Source organism: Perna viridis, chromosome 1 (assembly GCF_037379345.1).
Source record: "Perna viridis isolate PV_CMFRI_1.1 ecotype Kerala chromosome 1, ASM3737934v1, whole genome shotgun sequence".
In the NCBI taxonomy this organism is placed as follows: Eukaryota; Metazoa; Mollusca; class Bivalvia; order Mytilida; family Mytilidae; genus Perna; species Perna viridis.
In genome coordinates, this window is record NC_142445.1 from 21,948,115 (window position 1) to 21,968,341 (window position 20,227).

The 20,227-nt window shown below is 31.4% G+C and overlaps 2 protein-coding genes and 1 long non-coding RNA gene across 3 annotated transcripts; 1 reads left to right on the forward strand and 2 right to left on the reverse strand.

Moving 5' to 3' along the window:
* Nucleotides 1-843: 843 nt before the first annotated feature.
* Nucleotides 844-4,960, reverse strand: LOC148627784 (uncharacterized). The gene is made up of 6 exons (XM_088578910.1): nt 4,885-4,960; nt 4,053-4,177; nt 2,727-2,837; nt 2,454-2,522; nt 1,465-1,944; nt 844-1,125 (listed from the first exon to the last, which is right to left on the reverse strand). Exons 1-6 carry the CDS (start codon nt 4,906-4,908, stop codon nt 960-962), a joined length of 975 nt encoding a protein of 324 aa, XP_088435036.1. The 5' UTR covers nt 4,909-4,960; the 3' UTR covers nt 844-959.
* Nucleotides 4,424-19,326, reverse strand: LOC148627785 (uncharacterized). The gene is made up of 15 exons (XM_088578898.1): nt 19,234-19,326; nt 18,005-18,159; nt 17,547-17,686; nt 15,693-15,840; nt 15,185-15,321; nt 14,162-14,297; nt 12,241-12,339; nt 11,941-12,077; nt 10,536-10,627; nt 10,184-10,268; nt 9,777-9,848; nt 8,260-8,355; nt 7,531-7,689; nt 7,066-7,158; nt 4,424-5,919 (listed from the first exon to the last, which is right to left on the reverse strand). Exons 2-15 carry the CDS (start codon nt 18,144-18,146, stop codon nt 5,848-5,850), a joined length of 1,608 nt encoding a protein of 535 aa, XP_088435024.1. The 5' UTR covers nt 18,147-18,159; nt 19,234-19,326; the 3' UTR covers nt 4,424-5,847.
* On the forward strand, nt 12,269-14,165 carry LOC148627786 (uncharacterized). Its single transcript, XR_015921557.1, has 3 exons — nt 12,269-12,691; nt 13,461-13,558; nt 14,021-14,165. It is a non-coding gene; the product is annotated as an uncharacterized LOC148627786 (long non-coding RNA).
* Nucleotides 19,327-20,227: the final 901 nt, after the last annotated feature.

The following is a 20,227-nucleotide window of genomic DNA, read 5'->3' on the forward strand; positions in this document are numbered from 1 at the left end:
AAGATAGTGTTAAGAATTAAAACAAGCTTGGTTCCTTTAATCATCTAATTTGTACTTTGAAGGCTTTTACGTATTTTGTTTTTGTTCAGTGACATATTTTCTATGAAAATCACTAAAGGTCTGTGGAAAAGTTTTGATGCATTCACCATATGACTTTTACACAAAATATATAACAGGTTTATTTCATGATGAATAAGAAAACAGTCACTATCAAAATAATAATATTCAAAGGATTTGAGGTGGACATGCTTTTTGTAAAGAAATTATAAACATTCTAATGTGCATTAAATGTGTTCCACTCTTCACCCAACATTTTTCTTTGACCTTATTAGGCATACTTTTAGTCCGAATTTCCCCTGACCCTGCAACCCTCCTCTTTTTTATTTGGATATTGATATGTAGGGTTCAATATCCAAATAAAAAAGAGGAGGGTTGCAGGGTCAGAGAAAATTCGGACTAGCATACTTAATGAGACTTCTAAATAATGGATGAATTTTGGTCAAGTCCTTTTGTACAGGCGATTACTCCTTTATTTGATGTCTATCTATCAAATCTATTAATGATACCACATACTCTATTACGTTCGCCTACTAATGGAAGTACTTGCAAAAGTCGATGAAAAGGAATTACGTTTGAAGAAACTCGACGACAAATCTGATGATTCTTTATTCTGATTCTCTTATTTTCCCAGATTTTGTGCTTGATTCTGTGGAGTTCTGTTGCTTTATTCCCTTATTTTTATGTTAGTTTTTATTTTATATATTGGTCGTTTGTTTTTCTTTTCCTTTTTTTACTTTGTTCTTGCAGTGGCTGTATTTGTTAACACGAACATTTTATCAATGTATCGAGAGTTTAATTACACAAGAATCTGGACACTTGGCTTCTATGATTAAGAGTTAATGATCATAGATCTTTCCTTTGACCATAATTTATTTACATGTTGTGTTTATTTTTAATGCTTAATTAGCATAACATTTAGATAACTGACAATTACAATCTTGTGGAACTCTCAGATAATACATCTGTAGTTTCGGCCGTAAACGATTACAATATAGCCATATTTCATGCTCTTTAAAGTTTGGTAGACACTTCTTCCTCTTGGCTGATTTCAAACAGATGGCTTCCCTGTTAAGAAATTGAAAAATAAGAAAAGATTATACGCATAAGCAGTCTTTCGAGTGTTTAAGTTTCGATCAAGTAGAATCGATGAACTTTTTAAATCCTAGACAGAAGTTTAAATAATCATGTTATGTAACATCTGATCAGAACTTTCAGGGAATTATCAGAGACGGACTGTCTACCAACTTAATTTTATAAAATCTAGAAGTCCCCTTTTTCAATGGCCTATTGTTTCTTTTTCTTTTCATGTTTTTTACCTTTGTTGCATGTTCAAAAACTTCTTCAGAATTCATCATACAGAGTATTGGAATAAATAAAGACACACAATACACAATTAATACTTACGAGCATCGAACGTAAGGAAATGAAGTCTTCGTATATTCTTTCAGCACCCAACACGCAGATTCTTTATACAGAATCTTATCTTTAAAAATAAATATATCACGAGTCGTATGGCACTTCTTCATAGCATATTTATCAAGTTTTTGTCTCGAGTCCTGCTTTTCTCCACTTAATGAACCTTTATGCAATCGCTGTTTATCATAAGTATCGTACAAACCATGTTTATCTTCACTATGGTGCTGTCCATGCTTTACCGATTGCTCATTATGCTCACTAGTGTCACCTGTTTCATCAGTTACTTTTTCATGTTTCTCTTTGTGCCTTGCTTTAAGTTCATTATACTCGTCCTCTGATATTTCAAGAACTCCATTTTCTCCATCTTCGCCATGCTTCCGTTGTAGTTCCTCGTACTCTTCATGGCTTATTTCTATTGGATCGTCCAAATGTTCTACTGGTATAACATCACTTTTTGATAAGTCATAGCTAATAAAATAAAAGCTAAACTGTTTCACAAGAAAAGGTCGATAAAAATTCGACAATGACTCGTGGTAGAGCGTGTTTCGATATTTGAAATCAAACTTTGCAAAATGCACTGAAAGAGCTAATAAATACTAGCGATACATATTTATTAAATAAATGTTTTAAATAAAATAAGAACGAAAAGAATGTTTTCAAAACCCTATAAATTATTTTTAGCTCTAATTAGATACTTTTAATGTAGGGAATGGCTTCGGTAAAAAGCTAATTGCTAAAGGAACTTAAGAAAAACATCTTTTACCATTACCAATGCAAATACTCTTGAAATAGTCATTCTACATGATACACCGTAATATGCAAGGTATTTGGATTCCAAAGCACTTTAACATACCTGTACTACATGCAGTCGAGCATTGTTGCTGTTGAGCAGTTTTGGGAAAATTGCATGAAGCCAATTCTGTTATTTCATCATTTCCCTCATTCTATTTTATTGCTCTAAAGTATTCCAAACTTACCCCATGAAGCGAAGCAAAAAGCGATCTGTTCTCAAGTCTGGATGCTCGTTAAATATTTCCTCTACACTCCTAAAAAACAGAAAGAACTTAAAAATAACAAATAACAGAGTTACACGACCTTTAATTTTGTTTCTGGGAATATTATGTTCGTTGTTTCAATGTTAAAATTTAACCGGGGTATTTTAAACAAATATTGTAATTTTAAAAACTCATTTTAATACATAACAGTTTGAGCATCAGTAACTAATTCTTAAAAAAAACACCATCATTTACATATCCCTTTTTACTCTATGCAGCTTTCTTGTTTTCTGAATCTTCACTTTGTTGGATTCAATTTTTCGTCTTATCAATGGATGACGTCGCAGTTCTCTTATAATTTCTCGCCTGTTAAAAGAGTGATATCTTAAAATCCTTATGTTTTAAAACACAATATTGCGGACTTTTAGAATATAGGATTGTTTCATTTTGCAGTTATATTTTCCTATAAAAAAACTTATTTTTTTTACCTTAGTTGTAATAAGCAAGGATTTGTTTTTTCACCGGGAGCTTCTGTTCAGTAGTTTCCATGTTCAATCTTTTCTTTTCGCGTGTATATAATGGAATATTAGCTAAAATTATTAACCCTAAAGATATATTTAGTCGACGTATCTGAAGGGTGATGGTGTCTGTGGGCAATTTCTCAATTATATTATCATAATTGGTTGATCTAAATTTATTCTGTGTTATAACGGACAGTTGGTTTACCGAAGGGGGAAGTAATTGTGCTCACTGATCTATTCATTCATTCTTATGTAGCAGACTTTATAGCAAATCTTGTTGTAAGGAAGGTTCAGCACTTGGATCGGCTCTTTAACCATAGATGAAGTTCAAAAATTGAATAATCCTGGATTCGGCGATACGTCGTATCTATGCCACACACCTTGAGATGATGGACACCATACAGACACTGAGCAGACTTTTCATATCTTAATCTATCATTAGACATCGCGAAGGAGGAAGGTTCAAAACTAAACTCTACAACAAACGCGATGACTAATCTTTTACAATTGTCAAATTTCAATGTGCCTTTGAATCATTCGTATTGGCCTCAGTTATGCCGGAGCTTGCCGAAGGTAAACGGATTTCTCAGATCGTGTCCGAGTTCTAAAAAATAGCTATTGGCAAAGTTAATGTCGTGACATAACTTCAGTCATCACATCAATGGTCTTACGATAATCATCATGAACTCGTTAAGCATGGTGTAGCCATCTCCACAATGAGAATGGATTTATTAATTAAAGTCTGTGTTTTTTTTTTGTTTTTTGTTTTTTTTTTTGTTTTTTTTGTTTTTTGTTTTTGTTTTTTTTTATGTTCATAACAAGCAATTACTTCGTATAGTATCAAAACAATTATCAACTTTTGACCAGAAATATTAGCTATTATAATCAACAGAGGTTCCAGGAGCGGATTCATAGCATGTGGATTTTTCCTTACTAAGATTGGTGCTTTTTGGACATGAAATCTTAAATTTCCACATAGTCTGCCCCTCCCATTGTCTAGCCTTTCTTTCTATTTACGCCCCTAACTCAAAATTCTGAATCCGCCCCTGGATTTGGTTACCTAGGATACGGGTTACTGCTGTACGTTATAATGTCTTGTATTCCTGTTTGCTTGTCACAACTTGATGCTACGCAAACATTCCAATATAAAACAGCAACTGTTATCTTTAGAACAGTTTCGAGCACCTTTTCAGTAAAAATAGGAAAGCGAATATATTTACCTCTTTCCTTTTCAATACAGAGTTCCCATTTATTTTAAGAAGTACTAAATTTATATTAAGGTTTCGTGTAAATAAAATAAAAGCATCCAGTATGCACGAATCAAATGATGCATTCAAATATGAAACACAGTTGTGCGAGTTTTTTTCATTAATATCTTATTTTATGATAAACATAATAAAACGACAACAAAAATAATAAAACCAGGAAAAATAAATATTGAGGAATAGCTTTACTAATAAAAAAAAATAAACACAATACACAACAAATCGAATATGTGTAAACATCATTGACCATATACACAAGTACGATATCTATTGGTTGCTTTTTTTTAGAAATATAAATCGGGTTGCGTTACCGAAAATAATAACAGAAACGACATAGCATTGTCCTTATGCAAGCATAACCTCAACTAAACAGGCAGATGGAAAATCACCCTTCGTGATTTAAGAAAGATGTTACCGCTTAATAGTTTACAAATATTGAATATGCAAGGCAGCAGGCAAAATAATGAATTATAAAGTTACATTAATTTTCTATTGCATTATTTTAGCTTGTTTTCTTTAGTTTATCGTAATATTAAGGTTTTCTTTAAAAGTAAGAAGCAAAAATGTTTGAAAAATATCATTCGAATTAATTATATTCGAGCTTCGTATGTTATAGTTATTGCTTACCATTTTAAAAGGTCTGTTTTTCATCTACGTTTGTAGAACACTAATATAGTATTTCATAGCCGACATTTCAACAGTAAGTTCAGTTTGATATGTTGTGACAAGTTTGAAATATTATTTTTCACAAAGAGGATGTTCGAAGGAGTAAATTTTAGAAATCGAGTATAAAAAACAATGTAAGGTCTGTAATTAGGAAGTCAGTCATCAATAGTTAAATTACCGACAAAATTGTGGCAAAATATTACTTTTATAGTGTTTTTTGTATTATCTTAAAGCCTATGATGAACGGAACCCTTTATATTCACCCTAACTGAATGACAATTTTCTCAATATAACAACCGTAAAAGTTAAACCGATTTTCTTTTAATTGGAAATGATTATAGGTTTATTTTGATTTATAAAACATGAGTAACATTTGCTATGATAATAAACTTTGCAAATCTTACAAACAATTCAATATCAATAAAACAAAATGTGGGTTTGAACCTATTTGTTGACAATTAAAAGACATCCAGTTTGTAGATGAAAAACAAAAACTTAATGAAATATATTTTAGCTTTTATTGTGCTGTTGGTTTATGTCGGGTGTTCGTTTCAGTTACAATCAAAGAACGCAATGAGAATAATGACATAGTTTGAACATATATTAACGAAATTTAAAAAACGCAAAAAAACGCAAAAAAAACCAAACAAAACAAAACAAAAATATCACATCCGAAAATAATTACTATATCTGCATGATCTATTTTTCAATAAATTAATTATACATTTTTAGATATTGCATCGATATCATATAACTAATAACTGTATACATACATGTAAGTAATAAAATGACAAAATACCCGTTTGGTTCACAGCGTTAAAAAATCTAGTCATTATATTACAAGTACGGTCATTATTTAAACATCTTTTGTTTCATAGTTAACGTTTTAAGTGTTAAATGGAAATCTCGACTCATATGTTAACTTTAGTGTTGAATTTCTAATTCTTTTTCGACTGCGTAAGACTTCAAGTAGTCCTCCATAGCTTTTCTTCCTTGCTGTAAACAAACATAACAATATATGATTCGTGTATGTCATGTCACTGATATTAATTATGCATCATTCGTGTATGACAAAATGCAGGAAAACATGTTTGGGTGGAAAAAACAAAAACCCATTTTATCATTACAGCAGACACGTGAAAGAAATTCCGGTTTCACAGTTGGGCATAGGGAAAATTCATAATGCCATTTTTATCATTTTGACAAATGCAGAATGCGGAAATCCACCGTAGTGATCGTGTAAGTGCAAAGAGTAATCAAGGGAACCAAGGTTATAGCGGTAATCAAAAGAATGTAATCCAGGGACAAAGACCAGACATGGAAAACAGACATAGACAACAAAGAACATAAAGTAACTAAAATCATACATACAAAGTAACAAAAGCAAATGAGCAACTCGGACTCCACTAAAAACGGGGAGCATGGACAAGGTGCATCGGTAGGGTAAGCATCCTCTGCTTTTCTAGAAACACCCACCGAGTTGCTAACAAAAAGTCAAGTCCAGGGTAGACAAACGACCCGTTGAATAAATCAGTTTTCATGGTGCAGATGGATACACCATAACGGTCCACGAGTTCATGATGACGACCATAAAACTTCTGTAGTGATGACTTCAATCTTGTAGCAACATAACCCTGAATTCTAGCGCGATACAAAAAGTCTGCGTAGTTTCGGCAAGCTCTGGCATAACGTATGAGTTGTGATATGAACACTCCATACGCAAGTGCTGAAGGGATGTTGCCACAGATGAAAGGAAAGTTGACAATTCTGAATGAAAAGTCATCACGTTTGTCGTAAAGTTTGGTCAATAGTTTTCCTCTACCATCGATTTCTAAGTGAAGGTGAAGATATGATGCTGACTTCACAGTGTCTGTAGTATGCTTTATCTCAAGTAGGTGCGATGTATCAAATCCCCGAAATTAGGATTGTTTAAAGATAATACGTCATCTATATAATCAGTAAAAACTTCAATAAAACCAGAACAGAATTTTACCGAATAAGGGTAAAATTATCTTTACATAAAGAACAATAACCACCATGCGAATTCGTTTTTAGTTGATTTCAAATATATCAGTGCCTAGAAAGGAGAACGTTACATGAAGGAAAGAATAGTATTGAAACCTACAGATATATGATACTTACCGAAATAAGGTATTCCTTATCCTTTGGTTCCAAATCATATGTACTATCGATGTAACCTGTATTGATTCCGACTGACCTATCAGTGTCTCCCGTCTAAAAATAGAATGGAAAATGGACTGATTTGTCAAACTTTTTTGTTACTTTTTGTTTGTTTGTACAAAACAGCGTTTGAATGTGTATTAATTTGTTTATATCCGGCAATGTTCTTCTTTCAAAGGAAATTTTATTACTGTCTAAGAGTCTCGAAGTCAGTCGATTTGAACACGTTATTTATTAAAAATTCCCTTTGTGCTCTAAGCTGTCCCATCTTTAAGGCAATTAGTCAAGTAATAAAATAAAAGCTAAGACTACTTGAAAGAACATGAAATTGGGGATCAGGTCTTTCATCGTTAAGTCAAATTAGTTCCAATATTCTTTTTTATGTCAAACAAAAACTATATGATTACTTTCATTTAGTAATCTTACGTCCATAAAAAGTTCTTCAACACAATTCATCATTGCTTTTTCACATGCTTCCACAAAAGAATAAAATCCAGTTAACTCTAGCCGGTTGCTAACTAGAAATTTCTCACGCAAAGCAACAGCATTACTTTTGACGAAATTCATTAATTCTTGGAAGTTTATCTACAAATAAATATAAATAGTTGTGTAGTACATAAGATTCATTTTTCTAATTCTGCTTTTTTCTTCAACAAATTCAAATTAATTAAATTTCATATTTATATATACATGTATAAATAGCAGGCCTATTATTGACATGCATACATGTATATTAGTCGACTTTATAGCATTTAAATTATCAATGTACTTTTATCATTTTTATTTTTTGGCTTTTCAATTTTCAAAAAAGCTACAAAGGTTTTTAGTTCACAATCATGAATCATGAACCTGCAGAATTATAAAGTATAAAGATTGTTTCATTCAGAGGTCTATTGAATTTACTTTAGTAATTATAAAACTCTGCAGTAATTATTGGATGTATCAGTGCTACTATTGGATATGCCAAAGTCGTCTTTGTGAATTTAATATCGGGGTGTTTTCCCAAGTTTGCAGTATCACTAAATTCAAAACCTAATACACTGAGGCTTGAATTCTCTCATTGCGCATGGTCAAACCTCTCGGTGGGCATTTTCCTTCGTTTTTAGATTTTTAGGGGTATTGTTTAATCAGAGCCCTTTTTCGTCAAAAACTTACCACTCCGTTCTTATCCTCATCTAAAGCATTACATGCCATCTCTGCCGTGCAGTTTTCCCCAAATAAAAGATAAGAATCTTCAGTAGAAAATCCCTCCTGAAAACATTACATTTATATTATTGGTATAAAAAAAAGATATATTAATCACAAGAGAATTTCAAAATCGGAGAAACCACCAAAGTTCTAACCGCTGTTTTCATTTTTGCCGTTCGTCATTTTTAACCAGATGGCCAGGCCTATTATCTTAAAGAATCGCTAAGTACCTGATAAGTGTTTAGTCAACATCACATGCAAATATGAATCTTGTAGTAGTTATATTTGTATCACAGATATTGTATGCCAAATATCATATATACCATATATTGAGTGATTATTGCTGGTGACAAATTTCGGGTTTTTTTTTCAATGAATGGGGTTTCGCGGTATTTACTTTTCAGATTAAATGGAATAGAAAATTATTATATAAAAATACTTAAATTTGGCGGGCTTTTATTTTAGCGATTTCGAAAACCTTTAGCGACGATTACAACCGCGCGAATATTTCCCACTTTACGGTATTGAGGGGCTTGTTTTTAAATCACACATTTCTGCAATTTATTTTAAAGTGTAGTCTTGTGTTTTCTATTTCTGTTAATTTTTTTTATTTTGTTGAATTTATGCGTGTTTTTTTTTTATTTATTACTACAATCAAATACACAGGATCATTTTAATATTGTTTTTTTTTTTAATATTCGTAGATTCAAAGTAATGGTATGGCCACTAACTTATTCATTCATTAATCCTTTTAATGATTAACTGTTACCAATTTCCCAATTCTGAACTGTTTACTCCCATAAAAAAATTCCGTAAAAATTCTATGATTTTTCCTTGTCTTGATGATTCAAGTTGATAAGAAAATAAAATCGATGCCAATTTATATACAAAACAGTATATCAAGTGCCCATTTGCAAATTGAAAAAAATCTTATGTTTTCGCGTTTAAAAATTTAGTTTCGCTACCATTTCAAGTAGTTTTGCAGATAAGAACCATGCAAAGTGTGATTCATGGTTGGAAACCCTAGATATTTTTATTTTTGATATTTTGTATATAATGTTATAGTATAGAAATTAACATTTGGCTTTTCATATAACCCTTGATCTAAGAAGATCAAAATTATATTGGTGGTACCATATAATTTAAAATTAAGGGGGATAACTCTGTAAATGACATTTAAATACAGAAGAAACTGTTGGATTTTCAATGTGGATTATCTCCTAAGAGCACACCGATTGGAATGAATAATTACACATTTCATCATATAGATCTATAAAGCAACTTGACAACAAAAATTAAAATATGCAGCCTTTTTTGGGATGTATCACATTTTACTGAGTTTGTATAATTTTAGAAAGACTACTACTTAACAACTTACAACCAGTCTAACAACTATTTCCCAATAAAAGACCTACTTAGTACCTGCTTAGTTTTTGCAGATTTGTCTTCGCGCACGAAAATTAACTGTTTACAGTAATACTTACGTCATTAAAAGCATTTTCGAACTCAGTTTTGTCTATGATATCATTACCATCCAGGTTATGTTTTTGCAGAACCTAAAATGTTATATCAATCATATGTAAATTAAATTAACAGAAAATAACACAAAAAACCGCCAGGAAATACTATGGAATGATCATTTAATATGTGGAATAGCAAACCATTTTTTACATAAACGACTAAATGTACTATTATCAACAACGAGTCGCAATGATAAGGGCTTAAATCATATGCAATGACAGATATTCTTCGCATTTACAAACATTCTCTTACCAATTGCATATGTTCATTATTCATTTTTTTTTCATCTACCATATATTCTGTGTATCTTAAATAATTAAAAGTACGAGACTTTTATATATAAAAGACAACAAATCATTAACAAACTAACTCGTATGAACGATTCTACCGCCTCCACTATTCTTTCGCTCTCTCTGTTCGATTTTTCTGATATTTTGACGTTTTTCAAATATTTCCTATAACAAAGAAAATCAATGTATTTATTATTGCTTTATTGAGAAAGGGACATCTCAATGTCATATTTATTATTTCTTATTTAATTCTATTTTACAGAAACTATCTGAGTAAATGAATCGTCAATATTATAAAAGCAATTAATTTTTAAGAAGTTCTTAGATTTAAAACTCGTTGCTAGACAGTTTAATTTGTATTTTTCAATTTAAAAAAAAATTCAAACCAACCACATCTTTAAGAAAGGCATAGTAACTAATTGTCGAGCCTACCTTGATAGCTTAGTATCAGGATAATTTCCTTGTGTAATTTTATGTTTCCTTTCAAGCTCTTGTCGAAAAGAAGAATATTCTTGTTCTTTAAACTAAAAAGAAATCATAACACTTTTAATTTTTTTGTGTGTTCATTTAAGTGCAAGTGTTTGTAAGAATAAGGCAAAACTGAAAAAAAAATCAGAAACATGCATGTCAAAACCCTTTCGATCTGACTGTATGATTTCACTGAAGGATGCTTTCTTTATTTGAAAATACCATTACTTGATTTCGGCAATACTGGATTTGCTCAGAAAATTTTCAATAGAGTCTGAGAAAAATGAGGTTTTTTCATAGAGATATGTCCTTGAAATGTTCATTTTCAGTGCATTACAATGCAATTGTAACTCCAACATGATGTGGAAAATCTTATCTTGTCTGTTTCCCTTGATTCTGATGGTGCAAGTTGTCAAATTACACTATCAAAGAGTAATTAAGGGAACCAAGGTTATAGCGGTAATCAAAATAATGCAATCCAAGGACAAAGACCAGACATGGAAAACAGACGTACACAACAAAGAACACAAAGTAACTGAAATCATACACACAAAGCAACAAAAGCAAATGAGTAACTCGGTCTTCACTAAAAACTGGGAGTATGGACCTGATGGACTGATAGGGTTTCTAGAAACATCCGCCGAGTTGCTAATAAAAAGTCAAGTCCGGAGTAGACGAAAGAGGAAAGGAAAACTATGGCACGCTGAAAATCAGTTTTCATGGCGCAGATGGATACACCGTAACGATCCACGAGTTCATGATGACGACCATAAAACTTCTGTAGTGATGACTTTAATCTTGTAGCAACATAACCCTGTTCCAGAAGCCTATTTGTTAGAATTCTAGCGCGATACAAGAAGTCTGCGTAGTTTCGGCAAGCTCAGGCATAACGTATGAGTTGTGATATGAACACTCCATACGCAGGTGCTAAAGGGATATTGCCACAGATGAAAGGAAAGTTAACATTTCTGAATGAAAAGTCATCACGTTTGTCGTAAAGTTTGGTCAATAGTTTTACAAAATGATGCTTTTTAATACCATGTTTCGCCGAAAGCCTGTTTTTCTGTATGAAGTTGTTATTCAACCTGTCATGACTGTTGCAATGTATATTATCTCCTATTTAGACTCTGTGCTGCACTAAATACAACTATTGATTTCTATGACTGTTTTCCTGAAATATACCTATTTGTTTTGTGATATTTTACTTTTGTTTGTTTTTTTTTTGTTATGTCTTGTTTTTATTCGTTTTGTTTTGTTTGTCTTTTTTTTGTTTTTTGTTTTTTTGGTTTTTTTTTGTTACATTTTTGATTTGTGGTTCTTCATAAAAATTCAAATTTTGATTTGAATAACACGATTACTGTATCTTTACCACAATCAGTCCGATAGTTTTATTCTTCTCCGGGTAATATTCAAATCTGACATTTTTTTCCATTAGTTCGGGGATTTTTTCTAATGGTTGCAATCTCTTAATAAATCCATCATCAGTTTTCATAGATAAATACCAGCCTGAAAAAAAATGTCATGAAAATTAACGAAGTGCTACTCATTTTAAAGTTCGACAAAAGACATTTTAAAAAAAAATTAATTATTAAAATAAATCTTACTGAAAAAGATGATCAATTTTCATTTTCATAATTTACAAATTACAATCACACAAGTATGTAATTACCATCAAAACAATGAATAGGATAGTTGCATAGAAATCCTCCTTCTACAAAATAATCTGTCTGCTCGTAATTGGTCCCATATTCTGCGGGTTGAAACATTCCTAAAATGAAAAGGAACAGAGGTCATTTTCGCTGTCGCAGTCAATACCATTGACCCACGGGCAGTATAAATATCACGATATTGACCAGTTTATCAACAACTATTTTTTTTATTTCATTGAGGAACCATACCCTTGATTTTTTGTTTTTTGGTTTTTTTTTTGGTTTTTTTGTTTTTTTGTTTTGTTTTGTTTTGTTTTGTTTTTGTTTCAGAAAGCAATGCAAATCGTGTTTCTGCGTCAGGAACTGACGGTGCGGCTCGCCATATTTACATTGACAACTGCTTGATCACGAATGTGATTGAATAAGGAATGGAACTCTAAACTCGTAACCATCACATCATGGTATTGACTGGTAACACATTTTACTGCAGATTAATTAATAACAGGTTTTATCCAACTGAAATTACTGAAATTTAACTGATTTGAAATAAAATTTAAAAAAAAAACTTATGGACTTTTAAAAACAGTGATCAAAATTACAAAAAGGCCCTTTCCATTTGTTATAAGTTATCTATAAGTATTTATTACATGTCATCATTTGTTGTAAACTTTGTTAAAAGATGTGATTAGTATTTGTTCGTTCTCAAGTTAACAGAAGGAGATAATACGTTGACGCTGACCGGAACTTATAATTTGTTTTACATCTATATTTACCAATTTGAATAAGGTTTGCCATCTCAGATGGAGATAACTGTTAATTCAGTTTTATTCATGATCCTCAATAGTGCAGGAACTAAGTTTGTTTGGTTTGGTTGGTCGGGTTTTTTTTTTCATTTCATGTACATTCAAAATTATAAACTAACATATACATTAAAGAAAGGATAAAAGACGTTATTTTGGCAAGTTACAGAAAGGTTTGTAAACTTCTACGATAATTCAAATTGACAATAAGGAAGCTCTGTTCTAAACTACATGCATTATTTAATATCGATAAGTTGTATATTGCTTCTATATTTTGCAAAATGTGGTGAATTATAGAAAAATATGTTCAGGACAAATCAATTGCAGTTCTGAAAAAATAATTCCTGTCAAATTTCGTTACTTAACCATAATTATTCACCATTAATTTAGTGTTATTCTACTGTCATCTCCAGAATTATGAGGACCTTTTTCCTTTGTAGCTGACAACTGAAAAGTTTTTTTCCTGTAGGTAAAAATATTCTACAGTCTTATAGTGTAGGAAAAAATATCCTACCATCAGCTGTTTACCTGCATCAATGTAAGTGTCTTTTATACAGTGAGTTTACTCTGACCTTCAAACCTTTTGAACTGGGATAGCCCAAATAAAATTCCAGTTTTATTAATGAATTAGTAACATTGGAGCTTAAGCTCTGTGGTCATTTTAATAGATACCTTCACTCATGCAAACTGTTGCATGAGATTTTTTCTTTCACATGAAAAAATACATGTTAGGTGGCCAATGAAATGTGATAGAATAAAAAAAACCAACTCTCAGTGTTCAAATAACAATATTCTGTTTATCAATAGTTACAGTTCTTTAGAAGTTTATGCTTAATGCAATCATATTTTAGGGGAAATAAGTCATGACATACTATGGATAATTTGACCATCATGTTGCAAATTTTGAAATTTTTATTATTCATGTAATAAAAGAAGTGCATAGTGTTTTTATTTCATATAAGCTTATGAACATTTCAAAAAATCTTCTTTTGTATTTCAGTAATTTGATGAGAAGCTATACAAGTCTTTGTATAGTTTTAGTATGAAGATGTCCACGAGTACTAAAAATTATGCTTTTGATGTGATTGTTTGATTAACACTTCGTGAACTGATGTTTGTTTATGTGCCATTAATAACATACCAGGAATCCCAATGGAAATTCGCACTGCAAGTCGGACGGGCATATTTGGGTTAGTTTTCACATGGCAATATTCCTCCCTAGACAGATTTACATTTGTAACCACTATACATAATTCGTTACCTGTCTTTTTGTACAACTGCAAAATGAAAAAGTGAATACAAAGCAACGGAACTGGATAAAAAACAACATTGAAAATGTATTTTCGTGTACTTCAAAAGCACACCTGACAAATGTATTACTAATGTGTGCGTTTACATTCAATTCGGATGTGCAGACTGAATTTGAGTCTTCTTTGCACTTTTGTTCACATGTTACATTACAAAAAACAACTTTCATTAGCCTTTCCACTTATAAAAATCTCTACTATGCTTTACAAATTACCGACCCTTGAATTCTTTAAATTTGTAAGAAGTTGCGCAGATGTTTAAATGTCCATAAACGGAATTCGGTTTTTACTACAAGTATCATATTTAGCATTTGTTCTGATTTGGATAACCTTCCGTCTGAATTACAAATATATACTCCACTGTAAAATCTAAGCAACTATGGTTAAGACGAAATAAAAATTATTTCATACGATTACAGCATTAAGTATGTTTGATATAATTTTTGGAATCCAATGGAACACGAGGCCATAAGGCCAAAAGAACAGAATAATTGGTGTGACAATTTAAGCTAGTTTTCAGTTATCAAACATGGGCAATGTATAAGTAAGTAAATACAAAACAAAAACAAACAAACAAACAAAAATAAACGGACAATATATACTTGTTGAATATTTCCTATGATTCTTGTTAATCAGTACTCATATTGAAAATACTGAAGTGCCAAGGAAAAAGAGGCATATTAAAGAGAAGAAGTCCATGCGCAAAACACGTCCGGGATCACACAAACAAAAAACCAAAGAATGACAGGAAAAAATCAAAATATAAAATACAAAAAGAAACGAGCAAATGTTAGTATTAGAACCAACTCCTATGAAAAATTAATGAAATTTTAAAGAGAAAAATAAAGAATACTTACCTCTGAAAATGTTATATCAGGATCTCCAAATTTTTCCGCAAGAAGGAAGCCGATATGATCCATGAATCTATTACCAGTGTACCAACCGTATCCTTTTAACATGTTTGATATGTGACTCAAAAGCCCAAATTTACAATCTAAATATAAATGATAGGAGGTTCGGACCATGATCAATTCAAAATATTTAATATTTGTTTAGAAAGTAGATATTTACTTAATATCAATAAGAGAAATTGTCCTTTAACAATTAGTTACTATCTCATAATTGTGAAATGAGATCTCAATATTATGAAGAATTCTATATAAAATGATACATTAACACGTTCAATTTCTTATGCATATCGGTTTAATTTATGATAGTTCTGAGGTCAGTGTATATGGGGTCTCCAGGAAATGATTTTAATACGTATCCTTTAATTTTTCATGTTTGAAAAAAATCACAAAGTTTCTCGTGTATATATAACTTCGTTTTTTGAAAGATTTTCAAAATACAAAATTTCTAAAATACCATGCAGTATTGGACGATAGTCCCGTGTCATTTCTTTTTGGAGTTCAACTGTGCTATACCCAGCAGCTAATAAAGCAGCCGGTAACGCTCCCCAGCTAGAGCCACCAAACCTTCTTATTTTTTTCAATAAACCAATTTCTTCTAATAGCTGCAAAAAACAACCAGACATATAATTAGAGGCTCTTGAAAGCCCAAAACGTTCACCTGATAAAAAATCCTGTGGTTATAGTATTTAATTGAGCAGAACAATTATTTTTCCTTTACAGAGTCCTATCTCAACACCACTTTTTTGATATATCTACTTTCGGGTTTTTCGACTTTCAAGGACAATAACTCTAATAAGAAGTCGTGGAAAGAGTTATCCAGAAAAAACTATATATACGTATCCATATTTCAGAATAACACCCCCAAAAATGTCAAAGTTCAAAAAACCCCAAAACAGCAGATATTGATAATATCAAAACTGATAAAAATATGCACATCTTCAATTTATGTAAACAAAGATAAGCAAAGTGAAATCGTCCTAGAATTAGACCTGTAGGAGGCGTTATCTAGAATAGCTACGTACACCTTTAAATGAAACAATACCTTAAAATGATGATGATATTGTACTAATGCTTATCTTCAAATGAATTGGACCTAAATTTAATTCAATTGTACCTATCTTCAGATGAATTTAACCTATCTTTAATTCATTTGAAAATATGTACAATTGAATTATACTTAGGTGATTAGTTTTTAAAGATAGGTTTTAAACAATTACACCCATCTTCCATACATTGAAGAGTACTCAAGGGAACCAAGATTCTAGAGAAAATCAGAAGAATGTAATCCAAGTACAAAGACCAGACATGGGAAACAGACAAACACAACAAAGAACATAAATAAATAAAATCATACAAACAAAGTAACAAAAGTAAAAACTGGGAGCATGGACCAGATGCACCGGAAGGGTAAGCGTCCTCTGTTTTTTTAGAAACACCCGCCGAGTTGTTCATAAAAAGTCAAGTTCAAGGTAGACGAAAGAGGAAAGTAAATCTATGACATAATGAAAAAAATCAGTTTTCACGGTGCAGATGGATACACCGTAACGATCCATGAGTTCGTGATGACGACCACAAAACTTCTGTAGTGATAAATATAATCTTGTAACAACATAACCCTGTTCCAGAAACCTAACGCGATACATAAAGTCTGCATAGCTCTGGCATAACATTGTGGTATGAAAACTCCATACGCAGATAAGTTCAATTCGGTTAAAATATGTATAAATGAATTGAATCTTTCTTAAACTGTTTAAAGATAAGTATACTTATTTGAATATATGTTAATTTGGAGTTTCATAGTAAATGGTTTTATCATCCTACTTGGAAGTCTTGGGTAAAACCACAAAGATTTTGTAATTAACTATTATTTCTTCCATTCACGTGTCCAACCTTACAACGAAATCCAAATGTGATAGATTTTTTTCTAAACTTTTGGTGTTTTACACAAAACGAGTGCATGCTTATGATTGACGAGGACAAACATCAACACTGTACAAAAAGAGAAGGCAATATTGGAGAAAAAACTTACACTCCTGACGATGGACGATATCATTACACTGTAGTTCGTTGGTTTTTATAAATGGCTTCTGTAATAAGGCACAAATTGAGCAGAATTTTTGAAATAACCTAATAACACGCCATCAGTTTTGCGTGGAGATGTTGAAAGAATACTTCGTAACTTGAGCGGAATGGAGACTTATTTCAAGTTAAAGATATATTAAGTCCACCGCTAAGAATTTAGATATCACTGTACTGAAGTGTTAGATGGTATCTAATAAAACTTTCTGAAAGAATAGAATAAACTCACATTTACAGCACCACAATAAGCTATGCCTTTGTATCCACTGCCTTGAAACACCAAACTATCGAAGGGGTAATTATAACGCATAGGTTGAATATCCGGCATGAAATTTTTATCATTTTCGAAATCAAGAGATGAATCAGCTCCTAAAATGATTACTAATACAATTAAGGATAGGATGTTGAATGTAATACAAAATTGATTCGCTATTTTTAGTATATTCGATTGAATGATTGAGTAAATGAAGAAAAGTTAGCATATGAAAAAGATGGTATATTTTCTTGTTGGATTGTATACTGTCTTAGTATTGAAGTAAAATGTAAATTAAAACGTATCAATCCTTTTTTACTGTTTTGTAAATTCGTTCAAAGATTACTGCCCGTTCATGGCATTTTGCTCATAGGAGTTGTATAGTCAAAATATTTCTTTTATTTGATATATGATTATTTAACATCCTTACATACCCTGAGAACTATCCAAATCGTCGTCCGCCTCAAGTAATTTCTGGAGGTACAGTGCTTTTGCTGCGTCTATACTTTTTCTCAATTCATTAACTTCACTTTTCTGCCCTTTCAAACCAATCTCTGAACTAAAACTTACACCCATTTTCACAAACGTCCTAAATTATTATTAAAATATGTCAACCTTATTTCACATAATTCAGTAACTAAATCAGTCAAATATAGTTAAAGAGAAAACGTTAAAAGGTATGATGTCATTGGTAAACAATAGCGAAAAGTCTTGAATTAGTGGATGCATGTATAAACGTGATCACTTATTGGGATTAAAGAATTATCTTGTTAGTCCATCGAAAAAGAAACTTCCTTACAAAGCGAGTTCCGCTTTACATAATAAGCGAGTTCATAGCTAAGTACATAATTTGTTTTAAGAGGTAGCCTTAGTGACCCGTCTATTCCGATGATACATTTTGGTGGCCTTCTAAGACGTTTATCTCTCAACTCTACCACTTATTAACACTATCATATTTATCGTTATTTTCCCCCGCGACGCGTTGCGAGTGGACATGGAAATGCGGACCGTCCGTCCGCGTTTTTCGCACCATTTTTGTAATGTTTTTATCAAGTAAGTTTGTTTTTGGTATGTGGCCTTATTATGAAGACTTACAGATTAAGTTCGACTTTGGTTACGGTTAAATGATTTTACGAAAGTTATGGTCCTTTGACTTAGAAAATTTCAGTGAAGCAAATGTTTTCCGCACTTTTTTTGTAATCTTTTACAATTGATTTCATATTTTGTATGGTATGTAGTGTTACTATGAGAAGTTACAGATTAAATTCGACTTAAGTTACAGTTGAATGACTTTTACAGAAGTAAGGGCCATTGGACTTAGAAAATTTCAGTGAATTTAAAGTTTCCCGCATTTTTTTACGCGGGGGACATTGGAAAGCTGTTCCTTTATTTTGTTATAATTTAAACTAAAATTCAATGTTTTTATTCAATATTCTTCCTTAAACTATTTTTTTGACGGAGATGATTATGGATAGTAAACATGTTTAGAATATAAAAATAAATAAGGCAGATGAAAGGTTGTCTATAGGATATTTTAACCATTTAAAACAAACGACACTTTGCTTCAGAACATGCGATTTCAATCTTTTAGATTTTTAATTTGAAAATTAAGCTTTCAAATTCTTAAAGAATAAAATTTTAACAAATTAGAAAATTGACTTACCAGATATCCTGTGAAAAAAATAAAGCATGTTAAATAATACAACATACGGATGTGTAAGAGATTACATGTGTAACATAGATTAACATCGAAAAGTATTTTGTCAAGTTTCTGAACATTTAAGGAAATTGACATTTAAGGATATTTTTTGTCTCGTCAAATGAATGAAAATAAAAGATATCAGCGAAAATTATTATTTTAATTACATCTCCATGAAGTTTATAGAAAAAAAACCAGGACAATTTATTATATACGTCACAAACTCTTTGCATAAAAACATGTTCCGGTGCACCTGGTCCATGCTCCCAGTTTTTAGTGGAGTCCGAGTTGCTCATTTACTTTTGTTACTTTGTATGTATGATTTTAGTTACTTTGTGTTCTTTGTTGTGTATGTGTGTTTTCCATATCTGGTCTTTGTCCCTGGATTACATTCTTTTAATGACCGCTATAATCTTGGTTCCCTTGATTACTCTTCCGTATATACTTGAGTTATCTCTCTTGTTATATTTTGGTGTAATCAATAACTCTTGTAACATCAAATTAGTAAGATATTCATAAGAGACATCACAAATTCTTTTTATAGGAATGATATAAAACTTATCATCTTGCCTTTCAAAGAAAACTATATTACTGTCTCGTAATTTGAAATGTTATATTTTATAGGATTATCATTTTTTTCTGTATATCTTCTTTGATTTAAAAAAAGATGATTATGGATGGAAAACATGTTTAAAGGAGAAATTAAATTGAAACAAAATAATTTCTTTTTCTTAACTAATTAATCGCGATTTATAATTAGGGAACTTGAGCATCTCGCACATGTATACGGGCGCCACTATGATCGATTTAGCTGTGACGTCAGGAAGTCGGTTTGTAAAGTAAAAGTAAATAAGTAATTTATTATGAAGTCCGAGGAAAGCGCAAATTTGGGACTTTTCCCCTATAATTTCAACCAAAAATATACAGAAGAAAGGATTGAGACACAACGTGTAAGCTA

Coding starts and splice junctions, on each gene's coding strand:
- LOC148627785 (XM_088578898.1), bottom strand. CDS start 18,146: ATGGGTGTAAGTTTTAGTTCAGAGATTGGTTTGAAAGGGCAGAAAAGT. Junction 15,322..15,692: donor CTATCGTCCAATACTGCATG/GTATTTTAGAAA, acceptor ATTTATATTTAG/ATTGTAAATTTGGGCTTTTG. Junction 7,690..8,259: donor ATGAGGATAAGAACGGAGTG/GTAAGTTTTTGA, acceptor ATTTATTTGTAG/ATAAACTTCCAAGAATTAAT.
- LOC148627784 (XM_088578910.1), bottom strand. CDS start 4,908: ATGAAAAACAGACCTTTTAAAATG. Junction 2,838..4,052: donor AGCAGTAACCCGTATCCTAG/GTAACCAAATCC, acceptor CTCTTTTAACAG/GCGAGAAATTATAAGAGAAC. Junction 1,945..2,453: donor TTTTTGCTTCGCTTCATGGG/GTAAGTTTGGAA, acceptor TTATTTTATTAG/CTATGACTTATCAAAAAGTG.